The sequence below is a fragment of the Alligator sinensis genome, unplaced genomic scaffold (genome assembly GCF_000455745.1).
Source record: "Alligator sinensis unplaced genomic scaffold, ASM45574v1 scaffold1182_1, whole genome shotgun sequence".
In the NCBI taxonomy this organism is placed as follows: Eukaryota; Metazoa; Chordata; order Crocodylia; family Alligatoridae; genus Alligator; species Alligator sinensis.
This window is the reverse complement of record NW_005842796.1, coordinates 643,644-663,026: the sequence shown is the minus strand read 5'-3', so window position 1 is coordinate 663,026 and position 19,383 is coordinate 643,644. Positions and strand designations below refer to the sequence as shown.

At 43.3% G+C, this 19,383-nt stretch overlaps 1 protein-coding gene across 1 annotated transcript in view; it reads right to left on the bottom strand.

The window, feature by feature from the left end:
- The window catches only part of LOC102376985 (polypeptide N-acetylgalactosaminyltransferase 17-like), a gene marked incomplete at its 3' end in the record, with an annotated part of 70,125 nt that extends 52,163 nt beyond the window's left edge, over nt 1–17,962 (bottom strand). The window contains exons 1-2 of the mRNA XM_014525402.2: nt 17,675–17,962; nt 17,150–17,473 (exon numbers count right to left, since the gene is read on the bottom strand). Of these exons, the coding sequence (XP_014380888.1) occupies nt 17,150–17,390 (241 nt within the window). The remainder of the gene's footprint in view (nt 1–17,149; nt 17,474–17,674) is intronic.
- Nucleotides 17,963–19,383: the final 1,421 nt, after the last annotated feature.

Below are 19,383 nucleotides of genomic sequence, written 5' to 3'. Positions count from 1 at the left end.
GAATTATGGTTGGTTTGCAGTGTTCAGCACCAGAAGGACCTCCAGCACATTCCCCCCCTTCCCCTCTCCAGCATCATAGTAACTCTTGCTTTCAAGTCAAAAAGAATTAGCATTTCAAGGGATGTGAAGAGAAAGAGGCAGAGTAGATCATATACAGTAGATAGTTATTCACTGTGTAGGTTTAAGTACAAATATGCATAATATAGGTATACAAAACAGAGTGAACACCCTCAGGGAATGCAGTTATTAGCTCTTCATACCGGCCAAGTCCATCTCTGTCGGCTGTCATTGGGGAGTCGAATACTAGAAGATTATTGAATGAATAACTGTAAGAGATCAGTGTTCACTGAAAACCTTAAAGTAAGTGATGTGACTGAATTTTCTAGAAAAACAAAAAACTAGTTAATTTACCACAGCAACTAACAAAAATATTACCAATTGGAAAGACGCAAAGGCATTATAACTAATAAATGTCAAGATGCCCAAAATATGGGGAAAAAAAAATAATGTAGATAAAGTTTCTAATACCCACACATTTCATACATATAAATGTGAAAAGTTACACTTGACAGGCTTATTGCTACCTTAAGTCTGGCCACCAAGGCCATATTAGGGGAAAAGTTACTTCATTGCTTGAGTTATGAAAAGATAATTTTAAAATGTTTCAACATAAAAAAACCACAGTTTCTGCAATACCAACAATTGCCTCGTACTGCATAGCTCATAATATTCTTTCTGCTCTAATGCACGCACATCCTCTGAAAGCTGCAAAATACGAGCATTTTCATTATCAAATAAAGGAGACGTTACCCAGGAACCAAGTTTTCCGTCTGATGTTAATGTAATTAAGGCATGTTTCTACTGTACATCTTCACTAGATAGCTAAAAGTAACACAACCTTCGTATTTGTTGTCCTTCCACAACAACTATGGCTATTGTTCACTTTTCTGATACCTATACCTTCCCCTTCCAAAAATAAAAATGGGGTCAGAATTAGGATTCTTGGGAATATCTAATATGAAATTTCACATCTACAGTTTTGTTAAAGAATGTCTGGACTGGATGGATACTGCAATCTTTATATTTCCAAACATTTTCATGCTAATGTTTTCTAATTTGTAGCATTTCTATACTGTCTTATTCTTCTCTCTATTACTTAGCATTAATATTAAGCTCATTAAGATTCTTGTTTAGAAATTTCCTATTAAAACCCACAAGTTTGTAAACAAAATATTAAGGTTGCAAACTTTCCTCTAAAATGTCCTTTAAATTTTTTGTTTGTAACGTCTTAGACTTTTTTAAAAAAAAAGCAAGCTAAAGCCTGGATATTCCATCATCTGACATCATGTAATGAATAGGAGATAAATGAATCAGCAGACCTGGCACCTTTAGCTGCACAGACACCCCTGCCACTTAAGGGAACAGAATAAACTGACAGCAAATGTAGACCTGCGCTAGAAGATGAGATATGCACTTTGCTGGCAGGCTTCATCTATTTATTGATCACCTTACAAAGGTGAGATTCAAGAACCTTGAGTTGCATTTCAAGCTCTAGACAGAAGCGTGCAGTCACAGGCATAGACCCTTCTGCACCATCTCTTCAAAACTGTTCCTATCCTGTCTCCTCCCCACCTCTAACCCCTTGTCCTAGTCTTAAAACCCCCCTAGTCTTAGGCCTACCACTATCAATCCTGGTTACTTAAGCTTCTCTCTGTTCATCCAGCTTTAGCCTACACTGACTGGCTTGCTGAAACTCTCTGCCTCCAAGTCTGTTCTCCTCCCTTCATCCATTGCAAGTTATTTGCCAGCCAGTCCCAGGTACCCACTTCCATCCCAGATGCTTGTTCTAATCTTGCTTAAACTGTTCCAGTTCCTCTGGTGAACCTCTGTCCTGTCAGTGCCTATCGCCAGTCTACTAGAGTCCAATCTGTTCCTCATCCAATATAGGTTTCTCCCCCTTCCCACTCCTTCCATGGCTCCCTGTTTCAGTCTGTTTACCCACTCCCAGTTGTCTTCTTGCCTCTCAGACCCTTATCAGGCCTGTCTGGCATCCCTTGTCACCATCATTGGCTCCTACACTTAATCTCCTGGCCAGATAGTTTAACTCCTTTTCCCTCCTTCCTCCAAACCAGCTGGTCATCATATTTCCTTCGTGGTCTCATCGTATTTCCTTCAACCAATACAAGCCTCCCTCCTCCCCACCAGTCCCAACCCCAATCTTAACCAGATTCTCTCCCAATCTACTGCTTTCCCCACTCGCTCTACCTTCTGCCCCTCTTGCATTTGAAGCAGATGGCCTTGAGTTCATCCTCACATGTTGAGACATTCACAGTTCTTAGTCCTCCAAATTCTCAGTGACCCTACCCCCACAGGCACGTGGCCAATAAGAAGGAAAGAAGTCAAGCAAGACCTATTACTATTCTAAAAGATCTAAGAAGCATCACACAAACTGCAACAGCTGCGAGAGATTTTTGTGCAAGGGACACAGAGCAATCAATAATGGCAAGTTCCTTGAGATCCTCAAAGGAGTATGATGTAAATGTAAAGCTCTGTTCCATTGCCCACCTCTTTTAAACTCATCCAAAAAAAGTCATCCATTGATTCTGGACTAGATCCAAAAGCTATTGTAGTCAATACTGCCCAACACCACAATTTCCTTTCACATAAGATGTTGGCAGGCAAAAATTACCTTCAGCCATTACTGACCCAGGTAAGATTTTTAAATTAAAGCTCTCTGTATCCCAGTAACAATTCCCTGTGTGATCCACTGTTCTCATAAATCCCTGTTCCTTTTATATCATGTCACTCATGCTGAGCACTGATCAGCCAATAATGCATTTGAATTGAGACCTCCATGTTTCAGTAGCTAAACTATCCTCAGACCTGCAGGACCAGTTTGTAATTCTTTGGTGGTAGGAATGGTAGATGAAATCCTAGCCCTGCTCCAGTCCACGGCAAAAAAAAAATCCATTATCCATATCGACTTCAACAAAACCAACATTTCTCGCTACGTTGTCTATAAGTTTACAGAATGCCTAGCACAATGGGGCCCTGGTCTTCACCTAGGATCCTGTGTAGTACTACGAGTAAATTATTATTATTGTTTTCTTAACAATATGCACATGAAATATAGAAGTAAAATGTGATAGACTTTTTTTCCATTACAGCCTACCGAAGAATCTCAGCATTTGGGTTTATTATATGAAAGTAGGTGCACAGAAGAAATAGACAAAGGCCAACCAAAGCTATTGTAAAACCAATAATGGTAAATTAGCAAGCTTTAGAGCATCGTTAAATGCCTTTTCACAATTTTGTTCCTTAACTCTCTTCTTATCTGGAAAGCATGATCAAGCAATTGTTTTGGAAGAAATTGTAGTAATCTGGCACAAACATGAATGCTTTCATGATTTAATTTAAAGTGCAATGCAGGCAAGGACCCAGAAAGAAATTCTAATTGTTCCATTTTAAAACTAACCTTTTCACTTCATCTTTCTGCTCTGCGAGCATCAACACCCATATAAGGTGGTTTTGCTCATTTAAATGCTACAAAAGGCCTGTAAGATGAAAAGAGAAACAAGACTCTACCAAGGATCATGCAAAAGATCTTAGTTTAATTCCTGGTCCTAGTCACTCCATTTAACTCAACTAGGATCCCACTGGACAACTTGTATAAGTACCCAGAACCTCCAGCAAGCTTGGCGTCCTGTTGTATTCAGCACTGTACAAATAGGCAAAGTTCCTTCTCTGAAAACCTTACACTCAAAACAATGTGATAAGAGACTAACAATGTGTCGCTCTCTCCTTGAGTTGTAGGGGAACTAAGGCAAAGACCCTGTTCAAGGCTCTGCAAATATGTTAACACATCTGTTTTTGAACATAGCACCCTCCTGGCCTTAAAATTAAGTCACAAAAATGCAGCAAAGAGGAGGAGGAGGAGCAAGACCAACCTACCATTTGCATTCGCTTTCTTTCAGGGACTTGAACAGAGCAGAACAAGATCATGCTGAGGCATCTAATGTGTGGAGTAGGATCTGGCCCTAAAGAACTAACCCAACATGACTTAGGAAATCTGTGGAAGAGGCAGGAATTCAACCCAAGACCCCTAAGTTAAAGGCCAATATCTTTAGTATAGAACACTTCTTTATTTTCAATTAAGGTATTGCTCAACATCTGGCTGGGGTCATCTGACCCCAACCCTCTTTCCTGCCTAGGCAGGGGGTTGAACTCGATGATCTGCTGAGGTCTCTTCTGACCCCAGCATCTATGAATCTATGGAAGTGGGAGAGAATTTTTTTTAACCAAGGGGAGGGCAGGAAACAGCTGTATTTGCACATAGGGAAGAGATGCTGAGAACATCCCCTTCATTACCTTAGTGCAGAATGCACAGGCTCCATGTACTTGTTGTCACGGTGCTAAAAGTTAAGTAATAAGACATGACAAGGTGTTGGTGCGTTGCCTACCTTCTGCCCAACTATTCAAGCATGGAGACAGCCTCAATACAACACACTTGGCCCCAGCTTTAAGGAATCCTTGCATTTCCACAAGTCAGCAGTGGCAGCAATGCCCTGGCACGATGCCTGAGGTCAGAACAGCTTTAAAAGAGTTCCCATTTGGAGAGGGGAAGAAAAATAAATAAATCAATATTTACCAACCATTAGGGCTGTTGCTATTCCACATTCTGGATACTGCAAAGCTCCACTTATTTCTGATTCCACGTGTACATGAATACTCCAGCATCTAAAAATATTGGACTATGAGGGCCTCATAACAGACTCATATGCACTGGATAAATACTTACCAGAAAGATGCCCAGGGCCATAGTATTTACTCATCAGAAATCTGGTGGGAGGTGCACACCATCCATTTTAAAGCAGGGGAAGGCAAAGTGGAAGGAGTAGGTTGATTTAATTCAATCTATTCCTAGTCTGAAGGCTCTCTCTTCTCTGTCAGCTAATCGCGCATCCCTCACTGACAGAAATGACAGAGACGCTAGATAGCATCAGGAGCACAGCATGCAATTGTTCAAATACAGCATGGGATCTTCAACCCAGTTCACACTTTGCTTTAATTTAATAGTCCACGTAGGGGCTCTTGTTACATCATTACCACATTATTTTTAGATAATTGTCACTGTAATGTCAGGATACGGGTCAATAGCCATTAGATTTATTGCCAAAACTAGCAAGGGATGTGTCAATAAGATGTAAAGAAGTTGACAACTTCTTGAGAAAACCTGCCAACAGGGATTTGGGGCTATAAAACATGGCTGCCAGCACTGACAAAACTGTTTAGGAAAAATAATATTGCACAGCTAGGATACATTGCTAAAGTTATATCACCACAGCCAAATTGTAGTGGAGTTGGATGAGGATACAGTTTGAACAGCCCTTTCCTTAAAGACATTTTACCTGGCCAAAGGGATTCTAATATAATGTGGGAGCCTTTCCCTTCCAGGATCCTGGGTTCAGATCTTTAAAAATGGAGGTATCATGAGTTTGGTGATCTCATTGTGATCTTTCTATATGCACAAGACCTGTACAATTTGGACAGTCCTCTTAGGTTCTCACTTTTATTACTCTTATACTTTTTTTTTTTTTAATTCTTATTATTTTTTTTACTTTTCTCTCTTAACACAAAGGACCCAATATTTCTTGATTCTGAATTGTCCTCACCTATCCTTTACCCTTGATTTCAGAAGAAACTGACACCACTCAGAACTTACATGATCCTTAGAAACACAGAAAATAAGGGTTAGAAGGGATCTCAGGAGGTCACATCTAGTCCAACCCTCTGCTCAAAGCAGGACCAGCCACAACTAGATCATCCCAGCTAAGACTTTATCTAGCTGGACCTTAAAACCTTCAAGGATGGAACTTCCACCACCTCTCTGGGTAACCTGTTCCAGTGTTTTACTACCCTCCTAGTGAGAAAATTTGTCCTAATATCTAACCTAAACTTCCCTTGCTGCAACTTGAGACCACTGCTCCTTGTTTTGTCATCTGCCACCACTGAGAACAGTCCAGCTCCATCCTCTTTGTAACCCCGCTTCAGGTACTTGAAGGCTGCTATTAAATCCCCCCCCAAGTCTTCTCTTCTCCAGACTAAATAAGCCCAGTTCCTACAGCGTCTCATAAGTCAAGTGCCCTAGCCCCCTCACCATTGTTGTTGCCCTCCACTGGACTCTCTCCAATTTGTCCACATCCTTAGTGTAGTGGGGGGCCAGAAACTAAACACAATACTCCAGATGTGGCCTTGCCAGCGCCGAATAGTGGGGGAGAATCACTTCCCTTGACCTGCTGGCAATGCTCCTACCAATGCAGTCCAGTGTGCTGTTAGCCTTTTTGATAACAAGGGCACACTGCTGACTCATATTCAGCTTATCGTTCACTGTGACCCCCAGGTCCTTTTCTGCAGAGCTGCTGCCCAGCCAGTCAGCCCCCAGCCTGTATCGGTGCATGAGATTGTTCTGTCCTAAGTGCAGGACTTTACACTTGTCATTGTTGAACCTCATGAGATTTCTTTTGGTTCAATCCTCCAATTTGTCTAAGTCACTCTGAGTCCTAGCCCTACCCTCTCCAGTGCATCTACTACTCTTCCCAGGTTGGTGTCATCTGCAGACTTGCTGAGGGTGCATGCTATGCCATCTTCCAGGTCACTGATGAAGATCTTGAACAAAACCAGCTCCAGGACCTGGGGCACACCACTTGATACCGGCTGCCAACTAGACATCAAGCCATTGATTACTACCCTCTGAGCCCAATGATCCAGCCAGTTTTCTATCCACCTTACAGTCCATTCATCCAGCACCTACTTCCTTAGCTTGCCTGCAAGAAAGTTGTGGGAGACCATATCAAAAGCCTTGCTAAAACCAAGGTACACCACATCCACTGGTCTCTCCACACCCACAGAGCTAGTCATCTCATCACAGGAGGCAATCAGGTTGGTCAGGTATGACTTGCCCTTGGTGAATCCATGCTAACTGTTCATAACCCTTGGTCCTTACCGTACCTCTTCCCTATTGTCCAGTTTGATGTGACTTCTCAATATACAGAGAAGTAATATACACAGTACAAGAAAACCTGTTAAGTAATTAAGAATATCTGTTTCAAATTTCTTTTATGTCCCACCCTTGGTGTGGTCCCCCTGCAACAAATTCAAATGTACTGCAGTCCCACTAAAGTAGACTCCACGGCTGCCTCTACAAGCGCTTGTTCACATGCAAAATTAGACTGCTCCAGCATCACCTCACTGTCACATATATTAAGCCCCTGCACATTTTAAAATGGTGACGGGGGCGCTTTATCTAAACCTCATTGAATGAGGTTTAGATAAAGCATCTGTGACTATCTTTAAACACATGGGGACTTAATACACATGAGGATGAGCCGTTTTAGTTACAGTGCCTGTCCAGGAACTGTTCTAATTAAAATGCCCTCCTCCCTGAACATGTGTATAGGCAGCCCAAGAGATGCGAGCTGTATTTTCACTTCTGCCAAGGATCCACTAGGCAACTTCGGGCATTTCCTGTCCATGACTCTGTCCCTGCTCCCACCCTTTGTCTCTTTGGTCCATTCCTGAAGACGTGGACTGTCTCTTACTCTATACTTGGCCAGCACCTGCTATAATGGAGTACTCATCTTGGTCAGGGCTTCTAAATAATCCTGTTATGCAAGTAATGATCACTGGGTTTTGTTTCAAACCTTGGCAAAATTTTTAACCCATCTAGGACACTTGGCAGCCTAAGTGCTATTTTCAAAAATGACTTGGGTCCCTAAGTTGCTTTGGTGGTACAAGACATTTTACCATTTATCTATACATCTGCTTTTTACTCAGAGACCTGTGCATTAATATGCCAGAGTAAAATATCAATGTTCTCTCTGTGCCCTAGTCACTGCTGCAACATCTCATGATCTAAGTGTTGTCTGCATGATGAATGTGTTAGAAGCTTATTATATTATTCATTGCCAATGCCGGTGTATATTCAGATGACAATGCCAAACAATTATTGAAAATAAAAATTATCTATCCATTCTTAGTCAGCACGGTTGTAAACTAAATGTCACAATAACTTCCAAACTGACAGGCAGTTCCCAGATGACTCTCAGAAACCTAGTCTCTTAACTCCATTATTCCTTTAAGAAGCATTTATTTTAATCATGCTGCAATGGGTATCAGACTCACTTTAGATTGTCCCAATAAGAATAATTTACTTTAACGACAACAACTCTCGTTTTGCCTCAAGGGATTAGTAAAGTCTATAAAATCCATTATCCTGCCATTAAAAACTGAGGATGAGATTTCCAAAGATGCCTAAGGGATCTGGATGCAAAATTTCCATTCATTTTACTGGGAATCTGGCATTCAAATACATTAAGCATGGAGGAAAATCTCACTGTTTATCACCAAATTCCTCCATAGTTCTGCATGAGATACTGTAGTCATTGTCTATTAAGCCTGGGAGCGAATGGAGAAGTAAATTCAAGATACCTCAGATACAAGTGCATGATAGCCATTGGTGAACACTAACTATTTAGCAGCATTAACCATGTCATGAATAATACCATTAAACTCTTTTCATACAATTTTCCATACTTAAGCCTCTCACCCAACAAAATTATGCTCGAAGTAGTTATTTTGACTTTAGTCATGCGAGTAAAATTCTTTCTGGAATGGACCCCTGCTCCTTTCAAGCATCATTTCCCATTCATAGCTCTTTGCTTTTATCTGTTTATCTTAATCAAAGAATCTCTCCAAATTTTCGTTATATATAACCTACCCATTACATGAAAAGCTTCATGTAACTGCAGTCTGAGAGCACTACACAGTTTCATTTCTGTTAATGGCTGATGGATCTGCTTTTAATATCCTTTCATTTATGTATATCACTTTAATATTCAGAAGTTAGCTAATGTGTATAATGTACTCTGAAGGGAAGTGCTACAAGTGCTAAGCATTATCAGCCTTGGTAACATGGTAACATGATAGGTAATCCACATTTCTTTGAAGTGTTTTAAGTGTGTTAAGTGCCACTTTAAAAAGGGGAAAAGTTATTTACATAAGACAATGTAAAAGGACACATTTCAAAATGTGCTTCCAATTTGCTTTTGTTATGAGTTTTAATGTGCAAATTGTGCAAGCAGATAGCTAAGCAATGTGCGTGTGCATCTTTTGCAAACATTAATTCAGAGTGCAGCGTGTGCAACTAAACCTGGAGATGAAAATGTAAAGAATGCTTTAAAAATTACCCTACAATATTGAACGGGAAAGTAATCTGAGGTTCTAATCGGATTTTTAGCAACTGTAACATCCATTTACCATACTGTCTCATATACCAAACACCTCCAAATAAGGCATACACCTTGTTTCTAGAAGGCAGCATGCAGGAAGAAAAGATTTTTCCAGTCACCACGGGAGTGGGGGTGGGAATGGGGGTGTGACTGAAAGATGGGTTACACCATCTTGGAAACAGAGTGCCCAGGAAGCGTGGCATCTCAGGAGACCATCTGGGTGAAGCAGCAAGAACTTCCTGACGTGGCAGGACAGCAACAAGGCTAAGCCCTACAGGGTTAACACAGGCTTCTGCCCAATCTTTTTGTTGGGACCAGAAAAGTGGCAGCCACTTTGGGAACCACTAGAGCACCATGCCTGCTACTCCTAGTCTTCCCTGAATCTATTCTGGTGAGGATAAATCAGCTTCCTTGCTTAAGATATCCACCCCAAATTTAAAAGGCTCGTTTGGGGGGAAAGGGTGCATATGGTATGCAAGTAAATACTTCTTTCTGAAAAAAGTAGTCAGATTCACAAAAAAATTACACTTTTCTGTTTAGCCACATTTCACTTTCAGATTGCCCTTTGCTACTGCAATCTCATTATTGCTGGAGATTCTGATACTGAAAGGAGATTCTTGCTATTCAAGCTAGCAGGGTCTCAAAAGCAAGTTCTATTCCTATTAGACCTTGTAATGCATCTATTTTGGTTTTTACTAATTACAATTTAAATGCTGAACCCAAAAATGAAGCTGGCTTTGTCCCTTCAAAGCATTTTTTCCCAGTATTTTTCTGAGGCTTCATCTCGGTGCACAGAACCTTTATACCAACACACACATTTTTCACTCTATTCACCAAGGAGCTCTGCTCCTAATGACTTCAGTGCACTATCCAGCTTACTGGATTGAGCCATTTGTATACAATGGCTAAGGAGCGCTAGACAGTTTGCGGCTTTACACTGATAGCCGTTGGACTTGTTAGTAATAATAAGCTTCAGGGATGTCAGATCAGGATCCAAACTCAGTGTCTGTCTGCCTGCTTACATAGTCCTCATTGCTACAGTAGCTGGGTGCTCCACAACCATGAACAAATTTTGTCCTTACAGCACCCCTGTGAGGTAATGAAGTGTTAGCCTCATTTTATACATGGGGAACTGAGGCACAGGGTAGATTAAGCTTCTGACCCCAGTCACTCGGGGATCCAGGTTGAGTCAGGAGTCAACCTTGGTTCCCCAAGTCCCAGATCAGCGGTTTATCCACAAGCCCCTACACTGCTTCCTACACTCAAATTCACATCAACATTTAATTAGCAAACTGTTTGAATATCGATATAACAGCCTTGACTATAGACCTCGAAACAAAAAATCTCCATTTATGCAAACAGGATGCGACAGGAAGAGCAAAAGCAAAGAAAGCAGTATAAAATCAACTTCTGGGGTCATCATTCCTTCTTCATACCACACTGGAGCCCTAAATACACTTGTACAGGCAAAAGTCCTGGTGCTCTGCCCATTCAGGGAAACCATTTATGAAGCCCTATGCTTCTGACCAGCTTCTTGATGCCTTGGCAGATGACAGGAGGGCAGCATGCTTCCCCATGGGAGGATCAGGCTTGTGTTCAACCTCTCAAGACGACTTGCACCTCAGGCAGGTAGAAGCTGAGAGCAAGCACCAAGGTGACCCTCTCTGTCTCTGCGGAGAAAAGGCAAATGCTGCATTGCTGTGGAATATTTCCCTTCCTACCACCTAGCACAGAAGCAAGCACAGCCTCCAGAAGAACAGGCAAGCAAGAAAGGGAGTACAATCAAGACTACTACAGTGGTGGATGAGGAAAAAACCACCCTGAATATACCTTTCAAACCCAGTCCCTGCCTTATGGAAGGGATGGCAGCTTCTTGTTATATTAGAGTGGCCAACCTCACCACAGACACGCACAAAAAATAATCAGTTTAATCATAAGCAAAATGTTTGTGATCTAATCACTTTACAAAATAAGCTGGGGTTTTATCAGATAGTAGGATTCATTCTCAATGCCAGTCCAATTTGAAAATATCTGGCCTGGTCTCCCAGCTATAGGGGAACCCTAGGCCTATACACATTACTGTCGTTATATCAAGATAGATACCTACATGACAATCATAATATCAAAGCCCCTCGCAATCATTAGCATGAATCTTTGTATCTTTTGCATTTTATCCCCTTTGTACGGGACAGAATTAGGGATGGAAGGGACCTCAGGAGTCATCAAATTCAAGCCCCTGCATGAATGCAGGACAGACTACTCCTAAATCACGCCTGTCGAATACTTATGCAGCCCCTTCTTGAAAACCTCCAATGAAGGAGATTTTATAACTTCCCTGGAGAGCTTGTTCCATTGCCCTACTCTTCTGACAGTAAGGAAGGGTTTTTTTCTGAGCTTTAATCTAAAACTGCTGCAGTTTAAGCCCACTGCTTTGTGTCATGTCCTCCCAGGTAGAGAGAACAGCTGTTCTCCTCCTCTCTGTGGCAGATTTTCAAATATTTGAAAACTGCTATGATGTCTCCTCTTAATCTCCTCTTCTCCAAACTAAACATATCTGATTCTCTCCACTTTCCTTCATATGGTTTGCCTTCTAACCCCTTTATCATCTTTGTCGCCCATCTTTGGATCCTCTCCAGTTTCTTTATGTCCTTCCTAAAACATGGAATGGTGCACACTACTCCAGCTGAGACCTAATCAGTGCTGAGTAGAGTTGTACTATTGCCTCCCAAGTCTTGCATGCAATACTCCTGCTAAACTGCATTTGGGTTTTTTTGTGACTCTCACATTGCCGACTCATGTTGAGTCTGATCCACTAAAACAACCAGATTCTTCTCATCAGTGTTACTGCCTAGCCATTACTCTCTCATTCTGTACTTGTACACTTGGTTTTTCTTCTCTAGGGGTAACAATTTATATTAGTCTTCACTGAATTTCTTTTTGTGGTCTACAGACCAGATTTCCATTTTATCCAGATCATTTTGAATTCTACTCCTATCCTCCAAAGCATTTGCAACACCGCCAGCTTCTGTGTCAAATGCCAACTTGATCAAGGTGCTCAGCTCCAGCATCCAAATCATTAACAAAAGTGTTAAATAGCATCACACCCAGCCGGTAGAAGTCCACTCAAACCTCCTGCTGTTCTGACATTGAGCCACTTATACTTGTTCTTTGCTTGGGGTTGTTCAGCCCATTATGAATCCACCCAGCAGTAACTCAATTATAAGCATGCCACATGGGACAGTACCAGAAGCCTTACTAGTCCATACTATTTCCATATCATCCACCAAACTTGTTTCCTTATCACATAAGGATATTAAGTGGACTCAGCATGGTTCGTCCTTAACAAGCCCATGCTGAATCTGGTGAAGGAGGTAGGGATGGATTAAACATGTTTTACAGAGCATATAAATGACTTGCCCAAGGTCGCACAGAAAATATATAGCTGAGCTAGAAACTGAATGATAATTCCTTATCCATTAGACCTTTAATCCTCACCTAAGTATGTTCCCAGGAACTGGAGAAGTAGTTTTCCTGAGGCCAATGAGCAGTCAGCGGTACCCAGGACACCAAAGCGGTAGTTGGGCTTGCCTGGTTACATGCACACATGTACAAATGTGCACAGTCTTTTTCTGAATATGGGTCTGCAATGCGCAGTTATCATGCATGATGAACTGCAACAAAATTCACAGCTCCTCAAACCAGTGGGGGCCAGCTTTTTGGGAAAGCATGCCACAAATTAGTCCCTCACCTTCCCTGAGTGCCACTCACATCCCCTTTCTCAGCCTGACCTGCTGCTCTGCTTTTTCCTTCCTGCACTCTGCCCCCTGCCCAGTCTACTGCTTTGCTTTCTACTTCTGGCCCTTTCTGCCACTGTGCTGCCTATCCCCTCCCCAATCTGCTGTGTGCCACACAGAGGTCTCCTGTGCCACTTGTGCCAGGTTGGGTACTCCTGCCTTAGATCATGCCCAACATTCAGCTGCTATAGGGGGAGATGAGGAGGGACATTAAGTTTGGATGAGAAGATAAAAAGAAAACTTACAAACATTAATTGAAATAGAAGCCACAAGAACCTTCTCCAGCAGTATTCACAGCCTTTCATTAGCTTTCTTGAATTATTTGCAGCATAAGAAAAACTGTATTCACAAAAAAATGATATCACCAAAATTACAAGTTTCCAAAATACTTGTACAAATGTATATATTCACACAAAAAAAAAAACCAAATCAGGCCAAAAGAGATGGCATGGGCACCCAGGAAATCCTCTGTCAGCCACCCAGTTAGGGAGCAGGGCAAAAGAAATGTTCTGTACAAAGCAGCAAACAGAGGGAAGAGAAAATTAGACAGAGTGATACTTACAGCAAGTAGCTCATGACAAGCCGCAGGCTGAAATATACTTGTATAAACTATTTACCTAATAGTTCTGAGCCAACAAATTTATAAAGATCTAAGTATCTTTTGTGGATTTATGAGCAACAAAAAGGGAGGGAATTAATCAAATATACTGCTTACTGTGAACAGTTACCAATCCTTAATGTAATACAATACACACACCAAGCATTCATCTGACAGGCAGTCTGGAAAATGCCAGCCTTCCAAGGGCTAAATTATAAATTGTTGTGTACGGAGCCTAACAAGAAACAGCAACCCCAGCTTACACCAGCCAGAAACTACTCTGAGCCCATCAAGGTGCATCATCCAGAAAAGAAAGCTAAGCAGGTTCTAAGTGATTCATCAGTCAGTACAGCTGCAACTATTTTAAGCTGCACTTTATATTTCCAGAAACCTGAATGACCTTATCTTCTTCCTATCTGTCTGACCAGGTCATTTAAGATGGGAGATCAGGTTCATGTCTGGGATTGCATTTCAAACCTTGCATGAAGAGCACATATGGAGAGGTTTGGGGGCTATGCGGCTAGTTACAAAATGTCATTACGAATAAAATATTGATTCTGTAGCACAGTGCAGTTATCAGCCATCAGCAAAGAATCCCACTTATTTTAATGGCCAATGTTCACCCAGAAAGTTTCCAGTGAAAGAGGGGGAATGCAATGAAGTGTGTGGCTGGAATTCCTAATATGGTTTATACCAAAAAAACTGGCAATAACGGGAAGCACAGCCAACGCTTGGCAGAACGCAGCACATAAGAAGAATTTAGGCTTAACGTATGCTTTGGGCAAACATTTCCTGCTTCTTTCCATGGGGCTGAACTACAAGGTGTCCTCTGAAAGCACCAGGATACCATATTCTGCTATCCCAAATACTTAGCGCAACCTATAACTTCTAGACCACAAATAATTTTTACAATAAAATGTTAAAACATACCATGAGAGAAGAATTTTACTGGCTGATGAATTTTGCAAGGAGAAGCCCTAAATGCATGGTTTGGGATCAGTTTGCTAGTTGTCACTAAAATGCATTATTTTTATGATACATATTTAAAAATCACAAGCAAAGTCATACTAGGTGCCTGCATGTGTGAAGCAGGTGCTAAGATTTCAGCCTGGTAATTCTCCCCCAAGTGACTGGAGTTAAGATGAACTCCAGTTTTGGACATAAGGAAAAATCATTTTTGAGAAGATGTTTTATCTTCTATTACATCCCGAGACGTAAGGATCATCTGAAGCCATGTCGCTACTGCTTGAATTTGCACAAGATTTGCACTGATGGATGTTAGTTCTTATTTCTTTTTATCATTTTTGTTCACCTCAGGTCTTGCCTTACTGATGCATAAAGCTTATGTACCCCAGGGGACAGCCTATGTAAGCACATTAAAAAATTAAATATCCTGTGGACCAAAAATATACTTGACCTTAAGTTATACAATGAACATATTTGAGCCTATTTTTTTTTCCAGGCAGACTCATTAGTACTGCTACAAATTATACTTGTATGGAAAGGCCATAGAGAGAAATAGCTACTTTTATGAGCATGGCTTAGAGTCTCCCCTAGGAAAGCACTTGTGGTTTGGGTGAACATTGATTCTATCCCATTTCATAGTACTTATGTATTTGGTAGCACTTCCTAGCACTACTACAAGGTAGTGGATGTGTATGTTATACTATAATGCAAATGCCAGCATGCTGAGAGTTCACTACAGATGGTGGCACACTCAAGAGTGTCTACCATGTCTACCTTTCGCACTAAATTTTCGTCTCGGGTACTTCCATTTGCCATAGTGGAATCAGCCACAGGTTCCTCAGGGTTGACTATCTTATCTCTGAGACCAACTGATGTCAGCTTTCACTTGCTCCTTAGTCATGGAGTTCAGTGACAGAGCATGTGGGCGCACAGTGCTTCACACAGTGGGGCTCTTAGCTCTGGCTAGAGGCTCTAGGTAACACCACACTGTAAATGAAGATGGTGGTAATGAGGGAGACCATCTTTCTGACTCTGCTGATGAGAACATTATGCTCTGGAGATATCAAGGGTGATAGCTGATATGTGTGTCCTAACAAATATCACTGCAGACATTATTCTTATTTTCAGAAGTGCCTAAGTTATCCTTTCTGAAAACCCTCAGACTTTGTAACTCAACAACATCCTGCAGGGATTTCACAGGTTCATTATATGGAACAGTTTTTACAAAGTATTTCCCATTTACTTGTTTCAACATCATTTCAATTGCTTCTGTCAGATAACTCGGGGTTTAGATTTGACATAAGCCACCTTTGCTGGTGGGATAACGCATGAAAGTGTGGAGCAGCACTGTAAAATAACCCACTCTTGATTAGCTTAGTGCCTCTAAACTGACCCCCTCCTCTTTCCCAAACCCAAATATTGGGCGAGATAACAATGAGGACAGAAGACAACACCAACAAACACAAGCTGCATTCCAGTACCTGTCTGACATCCGCTGGATAATGCTGCTTTCTGCAATAGTTCAGATTCAGTACACAAGCACCGATCTGCAAGGGTGCTCATTTCAGTTGTACAGAATCAAGCATGAGTTTAGTATTCAAGAATCACGGAGGGGAGCTATACAGGCGCTCCACAAAACATGAACTATGCTAATTTTGCCAAACTGAAAGCTGTAGTCTTTTATGCCCGTAGATACAGGCAGCTATAAATGGGACTCTTGATTGAGATCACGTTCCTACTTGTGAATCTATAGGGAGCACTTAAAAAAAATTAGCTTTTCACAGTCAGTGTTTTAATTAGATCTCTCACCTACATTTCTTACATCTCTTACAACATGTTTCTCTATCCCGCATGGCATTTTGAAAACTCCCTTTCTACGTCTCAGAATTACTGGACCTGGTGAGATTTTAATAGAAATCTCTGCACTGTGCTATAAAGAGAAACATTACTAGAGGTTTTAATTAGCAGCTGTCAAGGCTGAGCCATAGGAAACCTTGAATTGTTTGTTTAACTTATTGCAAAAAGCCCATTTATTGTCTGACCTACTGCACTTGAATGATGCACAAAAAATAAAAAATACTTAAGTGATTTAAACCCCCCCCCCCCGCTTCCCCCCAAATAATAAACATCTGGTGGTAAAAGCCATTTTCTCAATCAATACACAGCATGCTTCTCTAACCTCAGGTTTGGCTGCTGAACTAGTTTCTCATCTCCCATGATGGGATCATTTCCTGACCCGCACAACAAAACTGAAAGCCAGCATAATGTCATTATACAGTCCTCCCCTCTTAAAAGAACCTCATACATCAGATCCTAAAGCAGATTCAGCCCGTCTCCTCAAGATAAAGCTCCGGCAATGAGACAGGCGAGCGGGTCTACTTTGGGCAAACTTCAAGAATCGCCGCGACCTCCCTCTCCCTCGCCGGCTCTTTTCGTTTTCTCCCCTACCCTGTTTCCAACCCCGGCCGTCCCCCCACCAGGCATGGACAAACACGAGTGCCTACCATTGAGCTGCCGGTAGACGATATCTTCCAGAAGCGAGAGCCTTTTCAGGACCGCATCCTGGAGAGGGCTGATGCCACCGTGGGCCGTCAAGTTGGCCACCTCGGCCCTGGGGTGGACTTCGTGGAAGGAATCCCCCGTCTTCACGGCGATGGGTCTGCACTTGGCTAGGAAGAGGACGAAGCCGGCCACAGCCAGCAAGTTGAGCGCCAGCAGCACTTTGACTCGCCGCAAAGAAGCCATCAAACTTCCCGGGCGGCTGCGGGGCTAGTGCAGGACGGCGCTGGCGGGGGGCCGCAGGTGAGGGCGCATCCCAGGCGGGGGTCCTGCGGGCAGAGCGGAGCGGAGACGTGGAGCCCCGTCCCTCCCTCTCCCCCTCCTTCCCTCCCTCCCGCCCCGCAGGTGCGCCCCAGGGGGGGACTGCGGCACGGCTCCCGGGGGTCCCCGCTGCCCAAGCGTGCGGGGGCACCGCTGCGGCAAAGCCCCTGCACCCCCTGCCCACCCCACCCATCCCCAGCAGCACGCACTGGCACTGGTGCTGGTGTGGGGCGGCCCCCGCATCCTCCTCCTCCTCCTCCTCCCCGGGGATGCGGGCTCAGGTCATGCTGGCGGCCGGGCCTCGGCTCCGCTGCAGCCGCGGGGGCCGGCGCCTCTGCATCCCCATCCCCATCCCCATCCCCATCCAGGCGGCCGGCGGCGGAGCCCGGCCCTCCCGGGTGCCCGAGTCCCCGCCGCATGCCTGGGGCCGGGCTGCAAGGAAAACCCGGGCTGGAGAGGGGACGCGCAGGCGGCTGGAGATGCACCGGGTGCGGGGGGAGGAGGAGGAGGAGGAGGAAAGGGAAAGGGAAAGGAAGCGGGGGAGGTTGTGCCTGGTGCTTGGAGACGCGCAGTTGCTTTTTGCAATCGTTACGGACGGGCCCGGTCCTACCAAACACAACAAAGACACGGGCCTGGGTGCACTAGTTGCGGGCAGCTCCTTGTCGCGCTGCTTTCTCCGAGGCTCCTGCCTCCTAGCCCAGGCTCTCCAGCCCCGGCTCAGCAGCCCTCTAGTGCCAGCTCCCGGTGCTGCCCCTGCTCACCTGGCTGGAGAGCCACAGCTGCGCAGGTGAGAAAGTTTCCAGGCTGAGGATGCAGCTGCTCCCATGTGCATCCACACTGGTGCCAGCTCCGAGGAGAGAGGCCCGAGGCAGCTCTTAAAGAAGGGCATTGCTCCTGCCTGGAGCTCGTGAAGTCTGCGGTCACACAGACGCAGGTGCCTAGCCCTGGCCTTCGCCCTAGGGACAAGCTAGCAGCAGACTTCAGCTATGTGATGCAAAGCACATGGACAGGAGTCAGGGTTGGGGTTTTTTTTTGTATGTGTTTTGGTTTTTTTAAAGTCAAATAATCCAAATTTCTATGTGCCCCTAGGGCAGACTTGCAGCAGGGCTCCATCCATGAGCCTGCGTGGCTTTAGAGGGACCGCCGATTGGGCCTGTAAACTTCTCGTGCATGCTCTGGTTGCCTGTGATACAGTATTTTCTTTCCAAAAGACTGAACTGCTCAGCAGAGATAGCTGCTGCTGGAAAACCCCACGTCTTTACAGCTGCATCAGTTTACCATTGTTAAGCCTCATTCTCTAGCAGATGCTACATAAACAGAGTAGACATTCAATCCAAGTTGGGACAATACCATTCCAGGGTGCAGTTTCTTATTTTTCTTATTTTTTTTTTTTTAACTGCCCAAATATTTTCCCGCTCTAAAAATAAAAATTAAAAAATGCCTTCAGAAGACTGGATATTTCTCATGACAGAGAATAGGATAGCAAGTCCTTTGCCATTATGTCTCTGAATCAAATATTGACAAAGGTTAAGTGATCAAATATTGCTGCTACCCAAAGAATATGCAAGAACCTGTATGAAATGAGTTGGTGGTCCCTTGAAAGTTTTTAGTGGCCACATGTCTGTATCAGAAAAAGCCATTGGCAAAAATCCTTATTATCCACACCAGAAAGGCAAACTGTGAATGACTAGGACTGGCCTGAAAATTGAAATACTCTGCCATTTCCAGATAAGGAGTGAAGGCAGCTGCAGAAAGGTGTGGGGAAATCTACATTGCATTAACCTGCTTGGGTTTGTCTTTTTTCTACCCGATCTAAAGATAAACAAAGAAAAAGACTTCTGTTTTCACAGCTGCGAGGGCAGTACTTAATTGAAAAAATAATCACTCACAGAGTTGTGTACCAAAAATAAGAGCCACG